General features: G+C 34.5%; 1 protein-coding gene across 1 annotated transcript in view; it reads right to left on the bottom strand.

Moving 5' to 3' along the window:
- Positions 1-1,122: 1,122 nt before the first annotated feature.
- LOC107191343 (glycogen-binding subunit 76A) overlaps positions 1,123-25,962 on the bottom strand; it is an 84,781-nt gene continuing 59,941 nt past the window's right edge. The window contains exon 2 of the mRNA XM_015580360.1: positions 1,123-3,851. Coding sequence (XP_015435846.1) covers positions 1,461-3,749 — 2,289 coding nt within the window. The 5' untranslated portion in view covers positions 3,750-3,851 and the 3' untranslated portion in view covers positions 1,123-1,460. The remainder of the gene's footprint in view (positions 3,852-25,962) is intronic.

Here is a 25,962-nt window from a genome sequence, read left to right as displayed (position 1 = left end):
TTCGGTATGAATTCTTGAAGCTAACAAGTGTACACCCGTATAATATATACACAGTCATTTGTCCATTACAGAAAGCAGTTTATATGAAGAGAACTATTAAAAAATATAACGATGTTCTCGACAGAGCTCATCTGTACCAATAACTTTAATATCATATGTATATGTCATCTATTACCCGAGAATTTTGCAAACGCGAACGTTTTCAGGCCCCGGTGGCAACAATCACGATTACAAAATAACATGCTCGCTCTTATCAAAATAACAGTGTCATGAAATACTATATCTCAATCGTTACTTGATCTTTCGAGGCTTGATCGTTATATCGAGTGTTACTATTAATTCGAATTGGTTCGTCCCTATTGTGGTCTGTTATTCGGGGGCAGTAACAAGATCAAAAGGCTATCAATTGTCGCTGACAAATGTCACCGTTTTACTTTTAATTCAACAATTAACCGAGTGCGTATCCATTGAGTATCTCGGCTGTTTCGCATGGAACAAAGTCGCCTGGTTGGCACCGTAATCTAACCGCAAACTTCGTTCTCGATTCTCGAGATCGCTGCCAAAACACTGTAAATGTCCCGTTCTAATCGCGACCTGCTTCGTTTAATTGCTAGTCTGGATTGCGTTGACAACATTTATTATTATCTCTCGCGTACCATCTCGCGAGCAATTTCATTCATCACTCACTGATCATCACTAAGGCTGCTCAGAAACGTGTGCAAAGCTTTTCTTTACCAATCCCGTGAAAACGATTTTTTTTTTTTCATCCCCCGGGGATGCGATTCGATGCATTCCCGACACGTGACATTTCCTGTCTACGATTTCCATGTGGCTACACATATCCCTTTCGCATTTAGAAGAAAAGAATAAATCATGTTTTCTTTACAAATTTTTGCCCTTTAAATACGTCGATATAAATAAAAATTCGGTCCAGAAGCGCCTCGTCTTTATAAGACTCAGGTATAATATCAATGATCGGTGTAAAATTTCTCAAAAAAATATACATAATTTCTGCGCGGACTGTTATAACGTTAAAAATATTTCAATCACGAGTCAAATCGATTCCCTTCAAAAGAAAGTTAATCGGCGTTAAAATAACAAAAGAAAAATAAGTATGCTTGTGTAAACAAGGAACAACGAACGTGTAAAAAATGTCAGTCTAACGGCCGCGTCAAATTCTTCCGGTCCACTCGGAGAACTCGCGAGGAAATGGCACGAAAGAATAATTGACGCCAGTGTAAATCCCTGCTCCTTTCGTTATCCAACCTGTTCTTCCCGTCTTTCAGGACAGTTTACGTGCAATAGGTACACACATTAGGAACGTTTATGTATCCGTAGGCTGTCTTGGTCGCTAGTTTTAGCCTTAGCCGGGTTCGTTTTAATGTCCACGCTCTTCTCTTGTGAGATATCCCTGTCCCCATTCGGTAAACCATTACAAACACCGACGATCAGAGAGTCCATCAGTAAAACATCGGCGACCAGTCGTGTTCTCGGCTTTCCGACGCGGTGATCGGTATGTATCCGACCGTGGACGATGCCGGTAGACACTGGAAACAGTAATTGGCCCCGGCGTTGTTGTCCCAGTATTGTACGCCTTTGCATTGGAAACGAACGGCGAACTCGAGTCTTTGCCCAACCGCCAGCGTGTGACAATAAAGAACGAACGAGAATTTGTCGCTAAAACCGTCGCAGGAGTTCGGCACGTAGGTGGCCTGCAGATCGCTGAAGTTCCTCCAGGAGTTCAATGTGTACCTGATGTGGACCGATTTATGGAAGTCCAGATTGATCACCCGGACGCTACCCTGAATGCACAAAGAGACTGGATCCTGGACGAGAACGTTCTCCAGGCAAACTCGACGCTCCCGGACAACGTCTAGGAAATTTGGTAGACCTCCAGGCTGTTGGAACATAGGCACCAGTGTTCTGTCCATTTTTCGAGAAGGTACTATGCAGCTTGATCCCCTTCTGTTGTCTATGTACCGGTTATCCCAAGTGTTCGAAATAGTATTCACCGGACTGGTATCTTTCTGGAAGATGTCGTTGTATATCAAATCGCTGTAAGCTGAATTGGGTACTTTCGGAATCTCGTCCAAAAACGTTCGCACATCGGCGAGATCCAGGCCTAAAACGTCTGCGAATCTGACAATCTTCTTTCTCCCCGGCGTGCCGGGTGGTGTCTTCCCGGTTTTCAAAGAGGAACAACGTCTGATCTTTTGCGGTCTTTCTTCTTCTTCCTCTTCCTCTTCCGCCTCGACGTTTTCGCTGGACCCTTCGGTGGGTATAGGAACGTCGTCCTTGACTGTTGGACTGGTCGCGAGTTTCTGCAACAGAAGACACATTTTGTCTTCGTCGCTGCTGTTCGTCACGCTTCCGTTCTCGATTTGCAGTTTCACCTCGTTCTTCATCGTCACCTCTATCACTCTTTCGCCCGAATGACATTCTAATGTTAACGCTCCGGGTATACTAATCATGCTACTGTACGTTGAATGATCGTCTGATTCGTTGGATACAACCTCGACCGGTTTCAAACTGCACACACTATTCGACTGTAACAGAATCGACTCCTTCGAATTATCTCCGTCGTATGGAAGTTCCTCTTCGTTCGTATTTTCGGAAGATTCCGAGCTGGACTCTTCCTTCACGAGGTTCCTGGCGTTTTTGATGTCCTCGAGCTTGCCATTTTCGGAAATCCCGTTCACAAAATCCACCTCATCGGTATCGACTTGTACTTTCTCATCCCTCCTGCATAGTTCGTGAGAGATCAGTATTCTAGGCCCATGGAGAGGTATCTCTGAATCGGAATGGGACTTTGGTAGTCGATTCTGTAGAGTAGTTATATTAGGACTAAGTCTAGAGGGACTCTCGTCCTGAAGGGACACAGTATTCTCATCGAAGGTGCTCCAGAGAGATTCGTGACTGGGCGACGTGGTCTCTAAAGAGCTTCTTTCGTTCGAGTCTTCCGAATTGCCGACTACCTCGTCCTTCTTGAACTCTTTGTCACGGAAATTATTCCGTCTTATCGAAGAACTCGATTCCGACGTATCTTCGGAATGTTCGACACTGATCTCCGGCCTTCTACGGTAAACCAGACCCTTGCGTTTTGTTGTTTCACAACCGTTTGAGAGATTCGAGGTAGTCACTTCGCTGTCCGAGGTCGTGATGGGATCGAAGTAGACTTCGTTCTTTTTTTCTGCATCCGAAGACTCCGGATCGAAATAGATATCCGAGGAGTCGCTGTCCGGCGACGTTCCCGCGATAGGCGAGGCGAACACGCCACCTGATTCTAAATCCAAACTGGACAACATCGCCTTCGAGCCATTCGGCGAGCAATTGCAACCTTCGCGATGATTCGCCTTCAACACTTCCGGGTTCACCAACAGATCCGCCACCTCGGCCGCCGTAGCCTCTTCGGCGGGTGAACTGAGCCCGTCCTCGATGTCCAAATCGAAGTCGTAACAGAGATCTGTTTCGGGACGGTGACGGGGCTGGTGTTGTAGAACGTTATTGCTCATCGCGTTGTTCGTTACTGGTTTTGTCGTGGAAGAGGTACGTAACCAGGATGTTTCCTTTGGATTCGAATCCGTATTCTGTTGGGAACTGTGTTCACCACCGAGCGACGTCAGTCGTCGATGAAGATGTCTGGCGAAGGCCTCCGCTCGACCGCGGCAGCTACTTGGGAAAAGGGATGTGACCAAGCCGCAAGAAGGGCCACCATTATGGGCGCTGCCCGCCGAGTCTGTGCTGCCCATCGCGAGGACGGACGACCCAGAAATCCCGTCGGCGTGCCTGGCCCCCGAGGGCGAGGTCCTGCTGCTACCCGGTTCTTCCGCTTCTCGATTTCCAGTGTTTGCCTAGAAACCAGGAATATGTATATTACACCTTAACATCAGAAATTTCGGTTTTAATCTAGTTTCCACTTATGTGTAAGCTTAGGTCCTATGGATTTCACCTATTTTTATACAAATTTGTAACAATAAATCTCGAGGACTGTGTTTGTTATCGAAGTCTGTATGGTATTTAATGATAATGACGTTTGTATTGTGTCTAGAAAAGTTTACTTGTGTTAGGTCACTGAAAACGTCTTGAAGGATTTTCTGCAGACCATATTACTGCCATGGGTTTGTGGAAACAATCTTGTTAATGTATTGTGTTATGAACCCATGTCAATATGTACAATGTTGTTCGGAACAAAAATTTTCATGACTGAATGTATTTTATTGTGTTAAAACAAAGTTGAGTATAATCTTTTATAGGCTCCATTCACGTGTCGCATTTCTGTACGAAATTTGTAGGAGTACTAATCCCAATATCCGATAAACTATAAATTTATTAATATAATTTAATTATACAAATTCAACGATAATAATGATATTTGTAAATTTTCTATTGAACGTACATGTGTTATAAAAGAACTATTATGTACTTTATTAAATTATTGCGGAATTATAATTAAAAAATGTTATTAGTCTGCTTTTTTATAGCGAAATCCATAGAAACGTTTGAATTGATCCAATAATATCCAATCATGTTATTTACGTTTACAGATTAATGAGAATATTAAAATTTCATACTAATTACTGTATATTCTGTCAGAAATAAAACAATGCGAAGTTACAGTAAAAATGCGTATTTTACTTAACGTGAACGTATAAGTTATGTTCCTTGTGCAAAAATTGAACAAAAGTTATAAATATAAATAATATAAATAAATATAAAACTAATTCAGCATTAACAAACAAGTGTGGCTATTATTCAAGTTATTGCACCTTAAATGTTCTACGTCATATTAATTTATTTAATTTAAATATAAACAGAGTTATTCAATGTATTAGGCAAGTGCAAATGGAATATGTTTACTTTCCCAAAAGGTCGCAGGACATAGGACAAATCGGTACAGGACAATAATCATGGATCAACAGTCAATCAATAATCGCGAGGTTCCTGTAGCTCACAGTTGATGTTGCTCCATTTGCGTTCCCTATTAATCACATTCTAGGAACTTCTCGGACCTGCTTCGATTTGAAAACGAAAACGTTCGAAAAGCAACGAACCCGGCAAGGACTTATGAGACAGCCCAATATATTTTTGTAGAACTCAAATTCAAAGGCTGATTCGTATCTCGACAGGCCACGATGGTTTACGATAGCGATTTGAATACAATTCGCGTAGGAGGTGCCGTATCTCCCGTATCTGGTCTTGGCTCGTAAATCTTGTTTTCTACTTAATACTCGGGAACGCTTTAACACCGCAAAATAAAATTACGTGGTTGTTAACACCGCACACATCAGCGAAGAGAAAGAGACAAGGAAGAAAAGTCGATTGAGCTTAACTTAATCCGCCCGCGAAAATAACCGGCGGAACAGCTGCGAGATGCAATGCCGTGCATAAATTAAAACGAATGGATGGTACAGTTTGCCGGTGACGTTGACGTATTCGGAATGACGAGAAGATTATCGGTGACTTTGTGTATCATAAAACTGTTTGTGCGAACGATACGACGAAGGTGGTGATAACAGAAGATATTATGTACCGTAGAAGTTTGTTCGACCACTGCAATGTTAATCGTGTTGCGTGTTATCATAGATAAACAATCATATTATTACTCCGTTATAAGTAGCTGCGAATTTTTGTGTAAAATAACATTTTCTAAAGTAATTTATAAAGACAGGAGCATATGTAGAAATTGATTTTTACTCTTAAGTGTCTTATTGGGTTCAGACTAAAATAGAAAAATCACTGGATCCGATGAAAGGTTTGCCTTTTATTGTATTTTACAGATCCCTATGGGCTATAAATGCATTAAATCCGCAGTCTAGTAGTAAGTTATATTTGCCGTTACAAAGTTGTTATTATAATATTGGAGCGTTCTTCACACATTAAGTTTCAAGCAGTGAAATAAGGCGATTTGTGGACATATAATTATTTATTACTTATAAAAATGTATACGGAAGAATATACATAAATGCAATAAAAAAATGTTTAGATCGGTACTTTTTATGTAACAGAATGTTGTGTTTATGCAACTGCGGGCAATTTTTTGATTGAAAAACGTACATAAAATAACTTACATATTATGTTGCCGAAATATAAAACATGCATTATAACACTTGACACGATATTATAGAAGCCCACTACATGAAAAAGTTACACCATATTTCTATGATTTAAGAAAAAATTTGTTTATCATACTATTATAAATACTTCAATATCGTCAAATTTCAAAACATCGTAGGATCTAAGGGGAAGAATTTGATGTATTTGTTGTACAAGCTACTCGTCGTTTTTTTTTCTTTTCTATGAGAAATATCGATGAAACGTACGAACAAGCACGAAGTTCATTTTCATTACGTCTTATCAAACCCGTAAAAAAATTGCAGTACTCCGATTAGAAAAGTTTATAGCTTGTACTTAAATAATTAGACATTGTCCCATCAGAATATTATTTCTTTAAATCGCTAGAATAGTTTTTACCAAGAAAAGACTTTGAGAACAATATCCATCTGTAGAAGTAGGTTTGTCTTTTGAGTTAAAGCAATTGCAGTTGCATATAATTGATGCAATGGAATTCTGTAATTGAAAATGGAAAGTAGTTGCAAAAAATTGGTAAAGTAGAATATTCCCACCCAATAACTCCGAATTACGTTCCCCAAGCGTCACAAAGTGCAATTCTGATCTGCAAAATCCTTGAATGAAAATATCACATCGGTCTATTTATAAACCCTTAAATTCTATGAGCAGCTTTACGAGTCCATCTGATTATTTCTTAATAACGGAGGTATTGAGGATTTATTACTTTCTCATGGCATGTTAATTATCACCCAATGTACACTCCCACTCACAAATATTAGAACACTTATCGAATATACACTAAAGGATATAAAATTTTATCTACAAAATTACTGAAGGTTTAAAATAAATACTGTTTAGAGGATATTAAAGCTCAATGGACAACGCTTATGCTACTACGAAATAATAAACGTGGCCTAAAATACACATTTTTGACGAAATCACATCTTCATACAGATCATATGACCCAATACTTATGAGCGGTAGTGTAAGTAAAAACGTCAATTGAAACCTTTCGTATCAAAAATTTACGATACCGATACGTTTACCGGCGTTATTTTTAAAAGCATATGTAATTAATGTATGTATACTCTTTTTAACTAATTAACTTTAAATCCATAATGAACATTTTGTATCTAACAAATTTAATTAATTTTCAAATTAATACAAATTGTGTTTTGAATATAAAAGCATTTTTAAATTAACTATGAATTTATAACATTAAAACTTAAATATTATTATTTTAATATTAATTCTGTATTAAATTAAGATGTATTTCTACTTAAATATTGAAGCTAATTCAATACCAATAATATTATTTATACAGATTACTCAATATGTTACCAGGAAGATAACACGTTCTACGTATTTTTTTATTACACATTTACGTACATTTTATTTTAGCAATTTTAATTTTACTCAGACTTTTTACTCAGTTCATAGTTATGTTCTTCATAGAACATAATCCAACTATGTTGCAAAATAAGTAGGTAACAAAGGTATTTGAACGACAGGTCGCTACATCATATACACATTGTTATAATAAACTTTATGCATATTATTCAATTTTATTTGAATTTGTATGTGTTTAATGCATGCGCAATTTTCTTTAGTCTAACGTATCATTTAGATCATGTTTATGCTTCTAGTGTACCTATGAACATTCTATCGTTCAGATGCTTTTGTTGCTCACTGCACATGTATTCATCAGATATAATATTAAACTGCATGAAGACGTGTAATAATATTAATGGTAATTAGTAACTAATAATAAAATAAAAAACTTTAGCAATTTAGTAATTGTTTTACATTATGTACGTATATTGTAAATATAAAAGAGTAATGATGTCAAATAAATTAAAATAATTCAATGCAAAACTAATGTTTCAGTTTCTTCCCTTACAACGGTATAATTTAAATAAGTAGATACATATAATTAAATTTACTGTGTACGTTAATTATCCATTACACTCATGATATCGATATTTTTTATTTCCTTATATATTTTGTAGAAACAACGAAGACACGTTATTTGTATCTTGTACTATCATTTTAGGATACAGTTATTTCGTAATCGATGTTTATGAGCTAATCAACCTCGGAGTATGGCAAAATCATGTGACACAATTGCAATAACCGATTAACTTGTTCTCGTTAATTATATATTGGTAATTGCAGCTTGTTTGTAAACAAGATGGCGAAAATGAACTCACGTTAATGACATCGCGGTGAAATTTCAGCACAGATCACAAGGTTGGCTCACGGCCACATTACTAATAGAAAGAGTGACTGCAGGAAGTACGGATGATCGTCATCCTCGATCTACGTGTAGAAAATTTGACGCGTAGAATTTTGGGTATTGCAATCGCCCTGCTTCAAATCGGTACGTATAATACGGAAATAAAAGTACCATAATGTTTTGATGCAGCGATAAATATATTTTTGATTCATCAGGAAACATTCTTATCTCTTTAAAAATTAAGGTCGAATCTCAGCAAGCTATTCTCCCCTCACAAACCTAGGTACTATTCTTGCAAATTTTTTATGCAACAAATACAACCAGAATTTGATTTTTGAGAAGCAACAGAAGCATACGTCGTTTAATACTTTAAGCGATTTAGTCGATGGTTTAAATTGCATTCGACCTGAAGGAAAGGAAATAATATAATACAACACACCTCATAACTATTGTATGATACCATACATTTTGCACATAAAATTCAATTAAACATAAATTATATCGTGTAGTGTAGCGCGTATTGGAAAGCGTATTGGAAAAAAAAATTCATTACAACAAGAAACACTACATTTGAGCATATGAAAATATCGTTATTATTTCACAGTGAAAACATATACAGTGTGTCCCACGAAATCTGTTCACTTAAATATCTTGGTTATTACAAGCAATACAAAATAAAAGTAATCTACAGAAGTTGTAGGGTTTAAGAAATTACATAATATGGTATAAATGGTATTTTTGCAAGTGGAGACGTAGAGAAGATCTAGAGGTCATCTTTGTTTTTTTAAATGGAACGTCCAATTTTTTATGCTCGATTTCGATAGATTGGTACATTCTGAGTATAAAAGTACAAAGATGCATTTATCCTATAACTCATCGTTGCGGAGATATTTGACTTTTCTCTATTCGCTGTTTGTTTACATTTGACGTTGTGATCATATCCTTGAATACATTCCATAATGAAGGTAATAGACTGAAAACAATTAAATATCTCAGCAACGGTAAGTTTTAGGACAAATGCAACTTGGTACTTTTATACTCAGAATACGCCAATCTATCGAAATCGAACATAAAAAATTCGACATTCCATTTAAGAAAACAAAGGTGACCTATAAATCTTCTCTACGCTTCCACTTGCAAGAATACTATTTATACCATATACGTAGGTTCTTAAACCCTACAACTTCTGTAAATAACATTTTCTCGTATTGTTTGAAATAACCAAGATATTTAAGTGAACAGAGTTCGTGAGACACACTGTATATGTAATACAGTAACACGCAATAGCGTTTGGATAAAAACTTTTTGTTATATTATTTGAATTAAGAATACTATTTATGTTAAATTAAGTAATCAACGCTTGTCTCGTCTAATTGTTGTTTTCTTAGGTCCACCACACATCGATACATTTTCTAAGTGACCTCATTGAATAATTTGTTTTTCTTTTACTGAATATACCGTCTATTTCGAGATGTCCACGCATCGGGAAACTATGACAGTCCATTTGAGCCGTCTTGGATTTTTTGTTTGAAAATTTTTCCTCGTATAACCCTACACTGAGAACAATTTATGATTTAAAATGAAACGTTCCAATACTTTTGTCCAGCAAAATATAGATAAAACTTATATTTTATTTTGTAATTATATATAAGTATATCCGCGTAACTTTTTTGAAACGTTGGCATTGGAACCATAGTAAACACTGCAGGGCAGAACTCTTTCATAACATCACCATAACCACAGAAAAAAAAACGAAAAACGCATCTGTTCGAATTCGTTTGTTCGGTACTGTAAGACAGAGATGGGCAAGCTCATTATCTAGATAAAAAGTTTCGAATAACGAATAAAAGATAAAAAAAAGTATTTCGTCATTTTTAATTGTTTAAACGTGGAAATTTCAATTTTTATAATAAAATAATACTTCTTTATGAATGAATCGACATTTGTCGAACAATTATTTAATCTCATTAACTGTTTAAAGCTCAGAACGACACCCTTAGATAGTGCTGCTTTCCACTGTGTATTATTCGAATAAAATTCTGCCCAACTCTGCTGTAAGATTAGATTTATAGTTTTGAAATACAATGTAGTTGCGGACCCAAGAACAACGTACTCTCACCTTAAACCCCAACGTTCCTGCTCCACTACTTCATGCGCACTCGAACGTAGATCGGATAATAAAAACAGAAGAAGCTTCCCGGCAAAAGCAACGCAGACGCGAGAGGCACACACGAAGAAGACGACGAGGAAGAAACGCCCTCGTTTCGTCTTCTGCCTCGCGAGCACAGAGGTCTGGCAATTATTTTTGGCGCCGAGCTCGCCATAGCCGATCATCGAAAGCAATTGGTCAAGAAATGGAGCGTGATGACCACCATGATCCGTTCCACCGAATCGATCGTATCGACTGCGTTCGGTGATTTACGAACGAAATACGAACCTACCCGCGCCTGTTCGTCGTTAATGTCAACAAACGAGAACAGCCAGATATTCGATTAATCGATTCTACAAATATTTCTCGATGGCACACGTGCCAAGACAAGAGGCACGATAACCGATAAAGGATTACCCGTTCTTTACTCTATAACATTCATCGAAGAAATATTTTCGAAGCATTACACTGTCTGTGTGAGAATTAGAACGATATAAATACCACTGGCAAAGAATCAGCTTTACCTGCAAGCCTAGTGAACTAGCGTTCTAGCGACGCGTAAATTCATAAATACTTTCAGGATCCTCTAAAAGACTTATCCATTCAACTGGCTACGTTTGAATAATTACATCAATGTTTATCAATGCTTATTCCAACCTTTCATATGCTAAGCTATTTGTTGAGGTTTTGTCGCCAAAGACTTGTTCTGTTTTCGACAAATTTATAGTTGTGAACGAAGAAACTCTGCGCTATGTTGTGATGCTTCCAGACAAAATGAGAAAAGTCAAAAGATAATAATTATGCACGACGATTGACCCCTGACGTTCGGACGCTCGGCACCGACAAAAACAATTTAGTCATACGAATAGGCCGAACGTCCGAACCAGGCTCTGTTCAGCGAGAAAGACACGTGATTCGGTGTATAGTGAAAAAAAACCCAATTGTAAGCATGAACGAATTAGATCACTGGTAACACTACTCCACATGTGCGTCACCTTGAGGACGTTTGGGGCGCCGGTTCAAGGGGAACCTACGTTAAAAGTCAATCAAATAATTTAGTACACAACGTCAGAGGATTGGGAAGGTTGATCACTGGAATAATACACCAGTCGGAGAGCTGCAGAAATATAAAGACAGTTTCTAAGAGTTATACAAATACGTATAATATGAATAATATTTTGTTTATTTTTTTTATGAATTTTCAAAATTTCTGTACGTTTCGGGCAGTTTAGTAACAATTAAAGAATCTAGGGGAAAAGCGATTATAGTCTATTCGAAATAAAAATTGATATTTTAGCACCATATGTTACAGCTTATGGAAAGCTATCAAACTGTAGGTAAGGTATATGTCCAAGTAGTTGGACACGTCCTGGTGATTGGACACTATCGTGAATTTTTTATATTAAATTTAAAAAAAATAATAGGGAACTTCAGGATAGAAAATAATTATCCTTAGTTATTTCTTATCATAAATCATATAAAAATGTTCGCAAATGCGCGATGTATTATTTAAAAGAAAATTATATCATTTAGCAATCATGAACTTGAGGCGACATGAATTCTTAAGCTCGTAAATAATAAATAATTCTTGTGTTTCTATTAAGTATAGGTTTCTTGAACTTATTAAAGTCTCCAGAATTGATACCAACGTTGTTTTAATGAAACCTTTTTCTTTTAATGCCGAAATTACCGAGTTTATTTATGTACTGGTACATGAGAATGCTGATTGCATAGTCGTTGGACGCTTGTCCAGTCACTCGAGCAGCACCGAGCAGAGAGTTAGTGTATGACTTAAAAAATTATATTCGTTATATTACAGTAGGTATTTTTCTGTTTTTTATATTAATAACAATATTTGGATTTTGGATGGAAGTTCATAGTTTTTTTACATAATTCATACATAAGTATCATATTATTTTACACAACCATAACCTAACCGATACGCGTACTGAATATTCATTAAAAATCAGCTATCTATTTTATTTGTTTTGTATCGGGAATTTTTTATAACAATAAGACTTTGAAGATGCTGAAGGGAAAGGTGAGTAAATAAAATTATTCACAACGCGTGAGTAATGCTGTCAAAGCTGTTGAAAATCAAAAACAAAAAAGGAATAATTTTCATTTTCTTAATTTTGTTTAACTATGTTAAATTTTGTTTAAATTTAATTTTGTTTTATTTAAAATATATATTTTCGATAAAATGTTTATAATAAACCAAAGTTAAATCCACTATGCTTGTTTTTATTGCAAAATTACCTAAATGTATAAAGATAAATGTTTAAAAACTTTTACCAAATATATAACATTTAAATAATAATAGAATGCAATTTTCCCTTAATGTTATTTATTTATTTATTTATAATGTTGTTTCTTTTATTTATTGCATTAAATTAAATTTATAACGTTTTTATTTGAATTTTTGCAACATAAAAGAAAAGTATCATGTTTTACTATTAAAAATCAGCTATGAATAATTTATTGAATGTTATGTCCAAACACTGGGACAGATAAATCTAATCACTAGGACATGCCGTAAATTCCGTCCAATCACTCGGCCAAATGAACGCTTTTAGATATTCATAAATTTTAATACTTTTTTTCACGTAAACGCCTTCTTATAACGACTTGTCTGGAAGAAGAGGTTCTGCTTTATCGATTAAATGTACTTTTTTGCCAATCTATATTATTTTAATATGTAAAAAGTCTTCGTAACCGGAACCTTCGCCTTAAACGTCCAACCACTGGGACATTTGCCTTACGTTTATTTATTTCCTGCTTAGATTAACCAACGTTATGCAAAATTTTACAGAAACATAAGCCACCCACATCTTTAATGATCTACAAGAATACACGTTAAGAAATTAAAAATGCTATGAGAAACGGAGTAGAAAAATACAACACCACCGCATATCCAGACAATCAACAACAACTTCATAATCAAGGAGAATATACCACCAGACCTAAAACGAAAAGCACAAATTATGATTTCTTGAATCAAAACTGAACGTAAGAAATTAACAAATTGCGATTGCTCGAACCAAAATTGAACATACAAAAATACCCCGTTCCCATTTACTCTCGAAAAACTACAACCTAAAAGAAAACTTCTCCAACCATAAAAAAAGATACGTCTACTGCTTCAATTCCTCAAAGAAACAAAACTACTTAGGTGCAAGTGTAATATAATTCAACACTGTCGTCGCTAATAGCTTTTGGTAGTTGATGCAATGCAAAAGAATCAGAAAAAAAAATGTTTCTGAAAAATCGTGTCTACTCATCAGATCAAATGTTTCTTAATTCTCTGATAAAGAAAGTATCAAGGAAGCTTAAAACAACACGAACTTCTTGAACGATTTACGATTATGTTCTCCCATTATCAAATTTACCATTATTTTTCATATGTCGAATCATTGTATACTTTTTGACACCCTCTACCGAGTCAGATATTCGTCCAGCAGAATGATTCCGTTCTTACTGTTGCTATTAAACGTTTCTAATAAGACAATTACGTGCCTGGATTATAGTAGAAACGTCTGAATCGATTATTATCTCAAGTAATTGTTTATTATCCGCGGCACGGAAAACGCAATGGGGATACCGCAGCGCAGATCTCGTTCGTGTCTCAGATTGCATCGCTCCCCACAAAACACCATCGATTTTACCTTAATCTTAGCGTCTCTTTACCCAGATCATAAATACAGAAAAGAGTACACGGATGTCTGGATTGCCCCTGGTTAAACGTGTCGAAGTCAGGGCGTTCCCGTGACTGGAATAACGCCCGTGGAACGTTGATGAGTCTTGGAGGCCAACAGCCTCGAAGCCTTGTCTTACATAACGATTATCTATCACGCACGCCTAGACTTCCGACAGACAACCGGTTCGAGTGTGTATTATACACACGAAGGCTTGCGTATGCGACTGTGATAAACAGATGGTTCTGATACTACGTGATCGACAGCGGTGCGACCCGTATCACGATTTTATCATTAGTCGATCTCCATAGTAGATTAACACTATAAACGCGAATTCGCATACTGAAGACTTCAGGGTAGGCTAGACCGGGGTTGAACGTAACAAATTAAATACTTTAAAATGTATCATAATTAAACTGCGGAAGTTTATGCAAATTCAGAATTTCTGATATCAATATTTAAAAATTTAAATAGAGCAGAAGTTTGACTTCCTTACTAGAGGCTTTACTATGTTGATATTAACACATAAGTAATATAATGCTTTATTGACAGCTTTATCTTATTGCATTTTCCAAATTAAGGGTCGCAATAAATGCATAAACATCCGCAATGATTACTATTTGAAAATCCGATTCATTATTATGTAAATTATAATGTAAACCCTTCCGACTTATTTTTACAAAGGAACAACCTTTTTTTAGTTTGTATCGCGAATTTTGTACAGTGACTTCTCCGGAACGTATCAAATTCTTTTGGTACGGTATAAGACGTATACAGGGTGTTCACTCTAATGGTATCCACAATTTTTTATCCCTTTGATTCTTTTTATGTAACAATAAGAAACACATCAGAAATCCACTTTGTTTTTATAGTGAACTCAAGATCACCTTGAGTTTTATAACTGCACTATAACATTGTTTGTACAAAAGTATTTTGCACTGGTTGAAGTCGTCTTAATATCTCCTACAACATTATGAAAAAAATATATGGTTTCAATTACAAAACTCATAATAATTTTGTTTTCGTTATGAAAAAAATCTATTATTGAAATGTTTGTTATTGTTATATGTCGTCCACTTAAAACAGATAAGTTTTGGTCAGTAACTTTTTTTATCACTAGGGATTGAAAAATCGTGGATATCACCAAGGTGCACACCCTGTAGAGTGAAACACGTTAAATTGCGACATTGATTAGTACCAATATTATGATGTGCAGAGAAATATGGGTTAAAGTAACGTGGTATCATTGTATCATGTTAGTGGAACCTAGAATGGAACAAACGAAATCATTCGTGGTGGAGGCATTTCAGATATTTAGAGATGGCATTTATTGTTTTTATATAGAACTATGTTATTTTATAGCAGAATCATGGTTTACAATTTTTAGGATACAATCTAATCCAATCAATTGTAAGATTCAATCTGGTAGAGCAAAATAATAAGAAGTAACCCTCTTCTTAATAATGTTCGCTTTGTTTATGGAAAGTATTCAATGTAATAAAATTCATATCATGACATTATGGTAATCGATACCATAACAATTGTTTCACTTTCTGTGTTGTAGCCAGTACTATTTCAGCATTTTTTTGATAGTACGATCTGTATTATTACTTATTCATTATTCTTATATATTATTAGTTATTCCTTATTCTTTAAATTTAAAGAGAATATTAATAAAATGATTTCTTTTGGTTAACTGTGTTGCTTTTCTTGCAAACAACCATCACAGCCAGAACATAAAAACTTACAATGGTTGCATTAGAAACCAGGTACTATAACTGTGTTATAAAAAAAGCACCTTTCTATTTAAAAACAAGACGGTCACCTTCAAGTCTCTGAAGCGTTTCCACCTAGCAAAATGCTCCTCTTAAAATAATGCAAATTGACTTTAACCTATTTTTCCCAGCTAAACAATACTGCTGACGTGAAACAAGGTAATAATTTCAAGTACTCTCACTGTATAGGACGAAGTAGGAGTTATATTCAATATTTAGAAATGAATATGATAGTAGCATCAAAACGTGAAACCACTCTGAGAATTTACGCATCAAATTATGAATATGCAGCGCACGACAGAAATATTAGTGCAATAAAAATATGGAAATAACAAGATTGATATTTTCAAATATATTTAACAATTATGTCAATAAGCAAATGGTTTTTTCATTAACCGGAGAGCACCGATACCCACACAAGGCAAATTATGGTTAATTCGGTTTTATGGTAAATGGCTTCACTTACTAACAAAATAACAATTATTAACTAACTGTCCAACAAGCGTATCAATATTTTCGAAGCCTTCGTACTTAATATTATTCGCACACATTTTGTTTCTCAAAAGAGAAAACAACGTAAAAATGCTCAAAGAACGGTGGTTTAAAGAGATTTCCCGAAGTTTTAAGAAGAATTTAAATTTTAGGGGAAATACCCAAATAGGTACCCAGTGGACAGTGCAGCGTATTTCTTAAAGCTACATTCAACCTCAAAGACAAATAAAAAGTGATTCCAGTATTGATCGTTAGAAAACATCAACTTCTATTTGTACCAGGATAAATGTCGCCCGACAACTTGTCCCACTGTACACGTAGCTTTAGTCGTCGAGTCGCTAACTATAGCTCGAATCGCTTCCGATAAATATTCGAGTGCCAAAGGCGGTGGCCCTTGTAAATCAGTTCAGCAGCGATTTCCAACGATTCGTTGCCGGTACTACCGGTCGTAATCGTCTGTTTCCTGTGAACAGGCCTACCTTTATTGCCAATTTAAAACACGCGTAAGACCCGACGTATTCATGTATCGTGCCCACGCTGTTCAAGAACGTTGCACCTGGAAGGGAACGAAACGGGTTGCGGACGGCTTACGACCGACGCCTAGACATTCTTACGAGCAGAATTTATCGGCTGCGTGATTAACGAATAATTAAAATCGAGATTAAAGGAGTGAACGAACGACACGACGACATTTCAATACTGCTGCGTTCCAGATTTTGAAATCAGACTCTAGTTAATGAAAATGTGACCGGGGACGATTGTTACACGGTTTGTCCTAAAAGTTTTCGAATTTAACTTTAAGCAGCAATTCTTCATGTGATATTCCGGCTTTTCATCAGCAATTATTAAACGTAATTGGCTTCTAACGTGATATATTGTTCATGATAATTACGCAAACACTGGAAACGGCTCTGGTAATTCTAGATGGCGGAGAAAATAGTTATTGAATCCTTGTGAATTTCAAAATGATTTTACTTCCAGAGTTTCTAAAATTATTGCGAACAGTAGATATATCTCTTTAAAGGAACAGTATTTTCAATATTTTGATGACAAAGAGCATTATCATCTTCCGGAAAATTACTATTTTAATTTCAGTTCAAAAACTTTTGACACAGACTGTATACAAGATTCCATCGATCTCTTGCTACGACAAGGAATGCATACCTACAGTGACTTGAATTAATGTTGGAACACCTTGGGGTTCGAAAGATTATCACTATATATGTTTGTTCATAATAGCGTTATTTCAAAAAAAGCAATTTCAGAATTTTAAAAATTTTAATCAATTCTTTCCACCAACAATTTTTCTTCGAACGTTTTTAATAACACTTTTCAACAAATTTTTGCAAATTCTAAAATGATGGAGTGAAATTGCTTGTATTTACGTGATTATCATTTGGTGAATATAATGACAATCACACTTTTGACTGTAAGAATTTTTTTTTTAATTTAATTGTAAATATAAAGCTGCATGAAACATGTATTATACAGGGTTCTGCATGCAAAAATCAGTCAAAACAAAGGAACAACATTTTTCCATTTACAACTTCGTTTTCGAAGCAATCGAATTTGAACATCTGCTGGATACGCGTGCAACTGAATAGAACTTACCTAGCGTGTCTGTTTAGTGCATTCCGTTTCTACTTGATACCATCAACGAATACACGCGTTTCAGATTAATTTTCAAACTCAATTTTCTTGAAAACTAAACCGCAAACGAGAAAAACTTATTCTTTCTTTCGATTAACTTTTTTTTATAGAATCACCATCCTGTCATTTGTACCACGATTTTGGAAACACCCTGTATTTATATTTTACTTAAATTACAGTACTGATGTCTGACTTTGTAAAGAACATTTCTCAGAATAATTTCTCGAATTGCATGAGATTATTTATGCAGCAAGTTAATACAGGTAACCTTCTACCCAAAAATAAGTCATTAGAAACAACGTCTTCGAGCTTTCGTGACTAGACTGCAGATTTTGTGCATTCATAACATTCTCTATTATCTGAAATTCAGTGTATAAGAAGTTTCATAAATATTAATTCGGTTCTGTTATTTTATGTGATCTGATAGAATTTTTTATGCAGTAAATGAATTTATTTTTCTAGTTTGTATAAATAAATCCTTAAAGACTGATATCTGTACGAAGATCCACAGACTACTCATGATAAATTAAGAATAAAGTACCTCCTGGACTACATCTGACAAATTATACCTACATAAAAATACGGGAACAATGATCTAAGTACCATTAGCGACGATTATGTTGATCCTGACATATCGTTTCATACACCGATGCACTGTTAGTCAATACTCTTTAATTAGAAACCAATAGAGCATTTATTAATAGTATCACCCAATTGCTTGCTAATTAACAGTCTTAACTGACATTATGACCAAGAGTCAAGGTTACAGTAAACAATTAGCATCATGCAATTAACTGATACAAACGATTATTATTTTAACATTGATTGGTATTGGTCAATTTATTATTCATATTGAACGGTAGTTAGGAGTTCAAACTGAAAATTTAAAATGTTTCTATAATTTTAACGATAGGATTAATTATTATCAACTAGGAATTACAGTAGCATTAAGTATTTACATACATGAATCGCTTGAATGTGTATACTCGTTAATGATGTAACCCATCCAAAACCATACCAAACATGTACATAGATTAAACGAAGCTGCGAAAAATCAAAAGGAGAAATATTTAAAATGCTATATTAAGGAAGAGATATAGAGTTCGAGTAACGTAATATACAGTACCGTATATTACGGTACTATATGTATAGAGTACCGGACAAAAGTATTATAATGAAAATTTAATAAATACATATCGAAGATTTATGTTAGTTATATGCTGCTCGTTATTCCCTATAAGAAAGTACTATAGTTATGCCCAAAAACCATTAGTTCATGAAATTTTTTAATTTCAAAAGTATGCAACATTTAACATCTAACACTGAACACTTTAATAATGTAAATATCGTATTATTAGTACGACTTCGTAATTCCGAACTTAAAATACCTCCCAAACTAAAATTTTGTAAGATATTTTAATATCTAGGCATTTAAGTAACACATTTGGCCGTCATATGTCCTCTACGTGTCTACCTAGGTGCAAAATAACTGCTCACGTTCAACTTCTATTCGAAACATTTTTCGGCATCATCGACCGTTTCGAAAATATTCAGGAGATCCATTTAAACGACTCACCCTGTATACATAGAAGAAATGTTTATATGAATGTATATATACGTGGCAATGTGTAAACATTGCGTGGAATACTTACACCCGAAATCTGAAATACATTATTCTAGTAATAGAATGTTTCGTATGAAAGAATGTTTGGTTAACAAAGCGTTTCGATAATCAAGGTTCTACACTAGGTACATAGTCGAAAGACACATGTGGCAGATCACAGGGATACTAGTTATTCGTCTCCAGAGGATCTATTCTTGGCTTATTATAGAGCCGCCGTTTTATTTTCGCTTGATCATTCACCGTCACAGTTTGAGTCATGACTACTTGACCCACGGCTAAGCCAGCGTCACAATTTATCGTGACAGATTTATCGCCATTACTCCTACAAGGCGATCGGCCAATCTACGTACGAAACCTACTTTAATTGATCAGCATCAAATTACGTGGGGACGAACATATATGTTTTATGCGTGCGTAGGGGTCTCTAGAAAATATGTACATAAAGAGCTTTTCAACAGAAACTTTGCTTTTAAATTTTAAAGAAAACACACATTTTGGATGGCAGCTCTGTATTTCGTTATTGATATATAATGTAGAAAGTCTACAATGTATGAATCAAAAAGAATATCGAACAAATGTCAAAATTTTCGATTACATGTTTGCATAATTGTGGCTCTATTTCACCAACTACGCGTCGGATGTTGGTTTTCAAGGCTTCAATGGATTGTGGATTATCTGCATAGACTTGATGTTTCACATAACCCCATAAGAAATAGTCTAACGGCGTTAAATCACGCAATCTAGGCGGCCAATTGACTGCAGAATTACGCAAAATTATTCTATGGGGAAATTTCGTTCGCAATAAATTTATTGATTCCGAAATTTTGCGATATGTAGTTCTCACAAATCCACCATTTTCGTAGTGGATTTTAATTATTTTTATGCGATTTTCGATTCAAATTGAAGACATTATAATAAATTGTAGATCTTATACTTGACATATGTCAAAAAACAGAATGACAAAACTGTCACCACATCCAAAATTGCCCTTATTAAAAAACAAAGTCCCTGTTGAAAAGCCCTTTATATCCGTGAATGCATTTGTACGTACATAGTTTCCAATGAAGCATCAAAAATGAAGAGCGAGTATGTATTCTCTATACTTCTTTTCACTCTCATTTTTTTCACTGCAATTTTATTTTAAAATGACATAAGTGTATGTACATCCAAATTATCAAAAGCCACTTTTGGTTATCCTATACAAACTGCCAACTCTTAAAGGGTTATCATAATCATTTATCTGAAGCTTAAGATACGATTTTAATCGAAACATTGTTACATATGTATATGAAAGATAGCTTTTATAAGACTGTTTGTACAACATTTATGATTGTATCAACGTCCGTAGAATCGATTCGCTGCATAATAATTTTAATAACGAAATACTTTTTATAAGTTTTGACCACTTTAAAGGATTCTAATAAAAAATACGAAATGGTGTATGCACATGTCGAATAATAAACATTATGTGGTGACTAAATCAATTTTTATCAAATGTAAATACCAATTAAGTCATGTAAATTACATACCAAATTTATAACTATAATTTTCGTATTTTTAATTTAATCTATAATTTTATAATTTCTTTGGATTTGGTTAACAAATTCGTAAGTAATTGAAAGCAGAAATAGAAAAAAAAATGTCATTATTATTGGAACAACGAATTTCGGTGCAACATGATAAGAATATATCGCATGAATCTTTCCAAAATTACTATACTCGAGTTCATTAGTTTAGACTGGCCAAGGTCATTCTTACAACAGGCATTAAACCGAACGTACCACCAAATACATCGCCGTACGATGGAACCATGTACCATTGTGATATTAGGTCGTTGCACATGAAATGAGCAATTTTACTGATAAGTATATCTAACGTTACTTTTATGAATGAAAATTATGAACATAGCTCCATTTTTTATTGTAAAATCGCACACGGTGTACTTTATTTGCTCCACGATACTATCTAATACATACAACAATAAAACGAATTAGTTAAACACTACAGTTAATTAAAGTGAACAAGAGTTCTCAAACTCATTCTTTTCTTCAACGTGCATTGAAAGATTAACATTTAAGCCAAATTCATAAATAGACTTTGTAAAACTAAATAAAATTTCCGCTAAAAAATATTAAATATTTCACAATGACAATATTCGGTGGAAGGAGGGCCAGCTAAAAGTGTCTTTGAAAAGTCATCGCGAAATTCAATATAACAATTGTTTAATAAACATAACATCGATGTAACACTTGTATTTCGATGAAAAAAACGTGTATAGAGTAGAATCTCACTTTGCCTAATAAGATTCGTATAATGTTCAATGTAATATTAAGTGCCGGTAATAAAACGACCATTTCATATGCAACAACGTAATACATCACTGCATAGAATTTAAGTAATATTATTTGTAATGTGCCTCCTTCCGTCAAACGTGTTACAGCAAAAAAAATGTGGTGCGTTACCGCTTTGTGCTGGACGATTGATAACAGTCATCAGTTAGAACACGTCCCATCACTTCGAACACGTGTATCATATGTATATGTATAGTACACAGCATGGAGGTCAAAGAGCAATTGATTCGCGACATTTAAAATTACATATTCTGTTATATGCATACAGAGTGTTAATAAAAATGTAAGAAACTTTGTCAGGTTGGATTCTACATGTCAAACTGAGGTGATAATCTGGAATGACAAAATTGTGTTTGCGGCTTTGTTTTCTAGTTATTAATTGTTGAAAACACGGGTGAAATACGTCTGACGCGATAGGATATTCTACTTCAGAGGGGCGGTGTTCAATTGTTTCACGAGTTGGTTTCATTCAATTTCATTTATTTGCATTCATTAATTTCACTAGGTCTAAGTAAATAAAACTGTTGAAATTTACGCGAAAGTGAGTGGATGAAGCCAATATACATAGTAGGGTGAATTTTATTTACTCTTGATGAAAATTTCATTCCAGATCCTTTACGCTGTTTTTTTTCCCCCCCCCCCCCCCGCCGCTATCCGGGTCCATTTATATTCTACTACTTTTTCATGTGACAAACGGTTTTCGATAAGAATAAAACAGAAGCCTGGAAAAAGTAGTCCTCGTTGAGTAATAGATTACATCAGTTTATTAATGCGAATGGACACCATTTCGAACACTTACGTTAGTGAAAGGAAGAAGTCTTACGGAAATCTTTGCTGGTATTGAATCTTCAACTTGATATTACGCACAGACCATCTTGAAGAAACAAAGTGAATTTATTAGTTAATTATTAGGTTTACGGCTAATAAACATCAGTACCTTTTTACTCAAAATTTAACGCTCTTCGATATTTTGGCATAAAAAATATAGCATTCCATTTAAAAAAACTAGGTTGACCTTCAAATTGCCGAAACGCCTCCACTTACAAAAAAAATACATACATTACGTAATACATCTCTCCAAACCATACAACTTTTCTATAAAAAGTTTTGTCATACAATTCATACTTTAGAAGTTATTCTGGGTGAACAAGTTGCGTGGACTACCCTGTATGTATTTCGATTTTTCTTTTTCCATATTAAAACTCATTGAAGAATGAATAAAAATAAAAAAGAAAGTACACTCTACTATTATTTGCGTTTGGTTGGCGTAACAGGATTTCCTACAGTCAGGATACCATAATTATTCTAAGCAGTGTAACATTGTAAGTGATATAATTTGAGAATATCTACAAAAGGAGATTATAAACAATGAGAAATTCCATTTGCTTGATCCACAATTCGTCGTTTAATTCCGCCAGAGTCTATCTCGTGTCAAAGTGCCAAGTCAGTTTCTTTATTAAGAACGCGAAATAATTCCTTCTGAAAACATTTACGCAAATCACGGGACGTTCCGCGATCATATGGTTACTTAATCGGTTACCAATCGGAAACTAATTACCCAGCGCGTAGATAAATCATAACTTGGGTTATCGTTCCATAACCACGTCACCATTTTTCCACCTCGTCGAAAACCGTTCCATCGACGATCTATCACCGAGTCAATAACCTTCCCTATATTTACAGAACGTCCTGATTATTCACCGTTCGTTGATTGCAGATTATCTGTACCGACCACGTGGAATGAAAAATTTAATCGGGAGTAACTTTTACTTATCCTTCTTCGTCTGTTGAATAATCGATTAGAAATCTGAACTCGAATGGTTCACATGAAATCCACGACAAACTTAATGCGCATTAATTATCATTATCGTCAATTGAGGGGCTAGTGACAAAAACGACCCTTGTCAGATGTTTCGGTTTTTGTGATAAAAATCAGATTTCAGTAATCAGAAGCAAGACTCGGAACATGGTGGAAGTTACACTATCGAAAATGGTTTATGCTCGGATGTATTCTGAAAATTCAGCGATTTTTCAAAAACCACCTTTGTCGAAACATTTTTCTCACAAGAAAAGGCTTCTTTGATAAATTAAGAAGTCATTTTTGTTATGACCCTCTCAATTGCTTAACAAAAAATATGTTCACTAACACGTTTTTATTAATGGAAGAAGCTTTTTTTTTTAAATTGAAGAACAACAAAAGCATAGGTGATCGAATCAATGAGTGTCCATTTACCTTTCTCAGCGATATACGTATACGATATCCATCGTCATGCGATTTATCACGAGGAAGATAAGGGTTGTCGAGGCTTAAATTCGTGCCCCGTTATCACGTTCAGCGTCTATTGTTTTAAAAATATCGTACACATATCTCTGAGATTATTCAGTGCGTTTAGAATTTCGGATATTTCTCCTTTAACTGTGCAGTTTCAGATGTTCACGAAATCGGAAAGGTTAACTGTAAGTATCTCAAGGTTTCTAATGATACCTATCGTTATTGACAAATATTAAATTTTCTTTCGTCACAAACATAAAATTATGTTAAAATTCTGGATGCCTGGAGATCAATTTTCTAACCAATTCCATTTACTTTACTCTATTTACTGCACTTATGTGGAATTTTCTTCTACCAACGTTATTGTTGTACATACAAGTTACTTCATAATACTCTTCGAACTATTTCATTGAAAACATCTTTCTGATAAAAATTTGGAAAAAGTGCTTTTATTCTACGATTTTCTACAATTTTTCAAACAATGAAACGGTTCGCTGATGAATATAGCGATTTCTTCGTACCACGTCTTGTTTTATTTCCTAATCGTCCTTCCTGTTCGCATATTTTAATAATATTACGAACTGAAGTATAACTTTTACAAATAATGTTTCCCATCTCTCTGTATAATTTTCCATTTATCCAATGAGCAATAATCATATTTGCAATATGTACACTTGTCTCTGCTTTTCCTTACCATAGTAACGAACAACTTGAACTTTATCTTTTATCGTTGATTACGTACGAAATTCGATAGTTACTGAACACTTTACTAAAGTATACAAAATATTAATATACTGATATCATCATCTATTATAATATTGATAATCGATCGCGTTCATTTTACAAAATCCATAGGGTGTACCAATAATTTTGTAATGTGAAAGCATGTAAAGAATTATTAAAATTCGTTGTTTCGTAATTGGAAATTGCAATTTTTGAAACATCTTGTTATAAGTTTGTCACGTCAGAATCTAAACCATGTATTATTGAATAAAATAAATATTAAAATATCCTTTACTGTTTTATTATTTCATATATTTTTGTCACATACTCAACTGTGCCAATAATTTCGTGATTCACTAAATGTATATACCAAAGAGATTAGTGATGATTGCAACGAATTACATTGTTTTAAAATCAGTTCTAAAAAATGCAATCTAACTTATAAAATGATCTAGATACTATATACATTATAGAAATAATTTACCTTAGCTATTTAATAAAGGAACATCCCCGGTGTAAACATTTTTTTTCGTTCAAACTGGCATGAATTTATAGAGAACTAAAAACTATTGACAATGTATTTTTTTCTATTTTGGCTGAAACAGTCTCAAAACGTAATCCAGCCCATCTAGATTCGCCAATCAAAACATACTTTTTACAAAAATTGTTCAATTTATAACGCAGAATTCTATGGGTGCATAAAAGGTACGTTATCTGCGATTTTTCGAAAAAACCTCGTCCCTCTAAGAAATGTTTTATTTTTTAAATTAAAAATTTGTAAGTTTTAAATTGTTTTATGTTTTAATTTTTTAAAGGTATTAGAATATCTGGGAATGTTCCCCTGCGAGTCAATAATCTTTATACCACATTAAGTCTTCTAATATTACGTCAGACCAAATAGAAACGACTTTGTTCTCATTTTTCTA

This window comes from Dufourea novaeangliae, unplaced genomic scaffold (assembly GCF_001272555.1).
Source record: "Dufourea novaeangliae isolate 0120121106 unplaced genomic scaffold, ASM127255v1 scaffold11, whole genome shotgun sequence".
Lineage (NCBI taxonomy): Eukaryota > Metazoa > Arthropoda > Insecta > Hymenoptera > Halictidae > Dufourea > Dufourea novaeangliae.
This window is presented reverse-complemented; position numbering and strand designations above follow the sequence as displayed.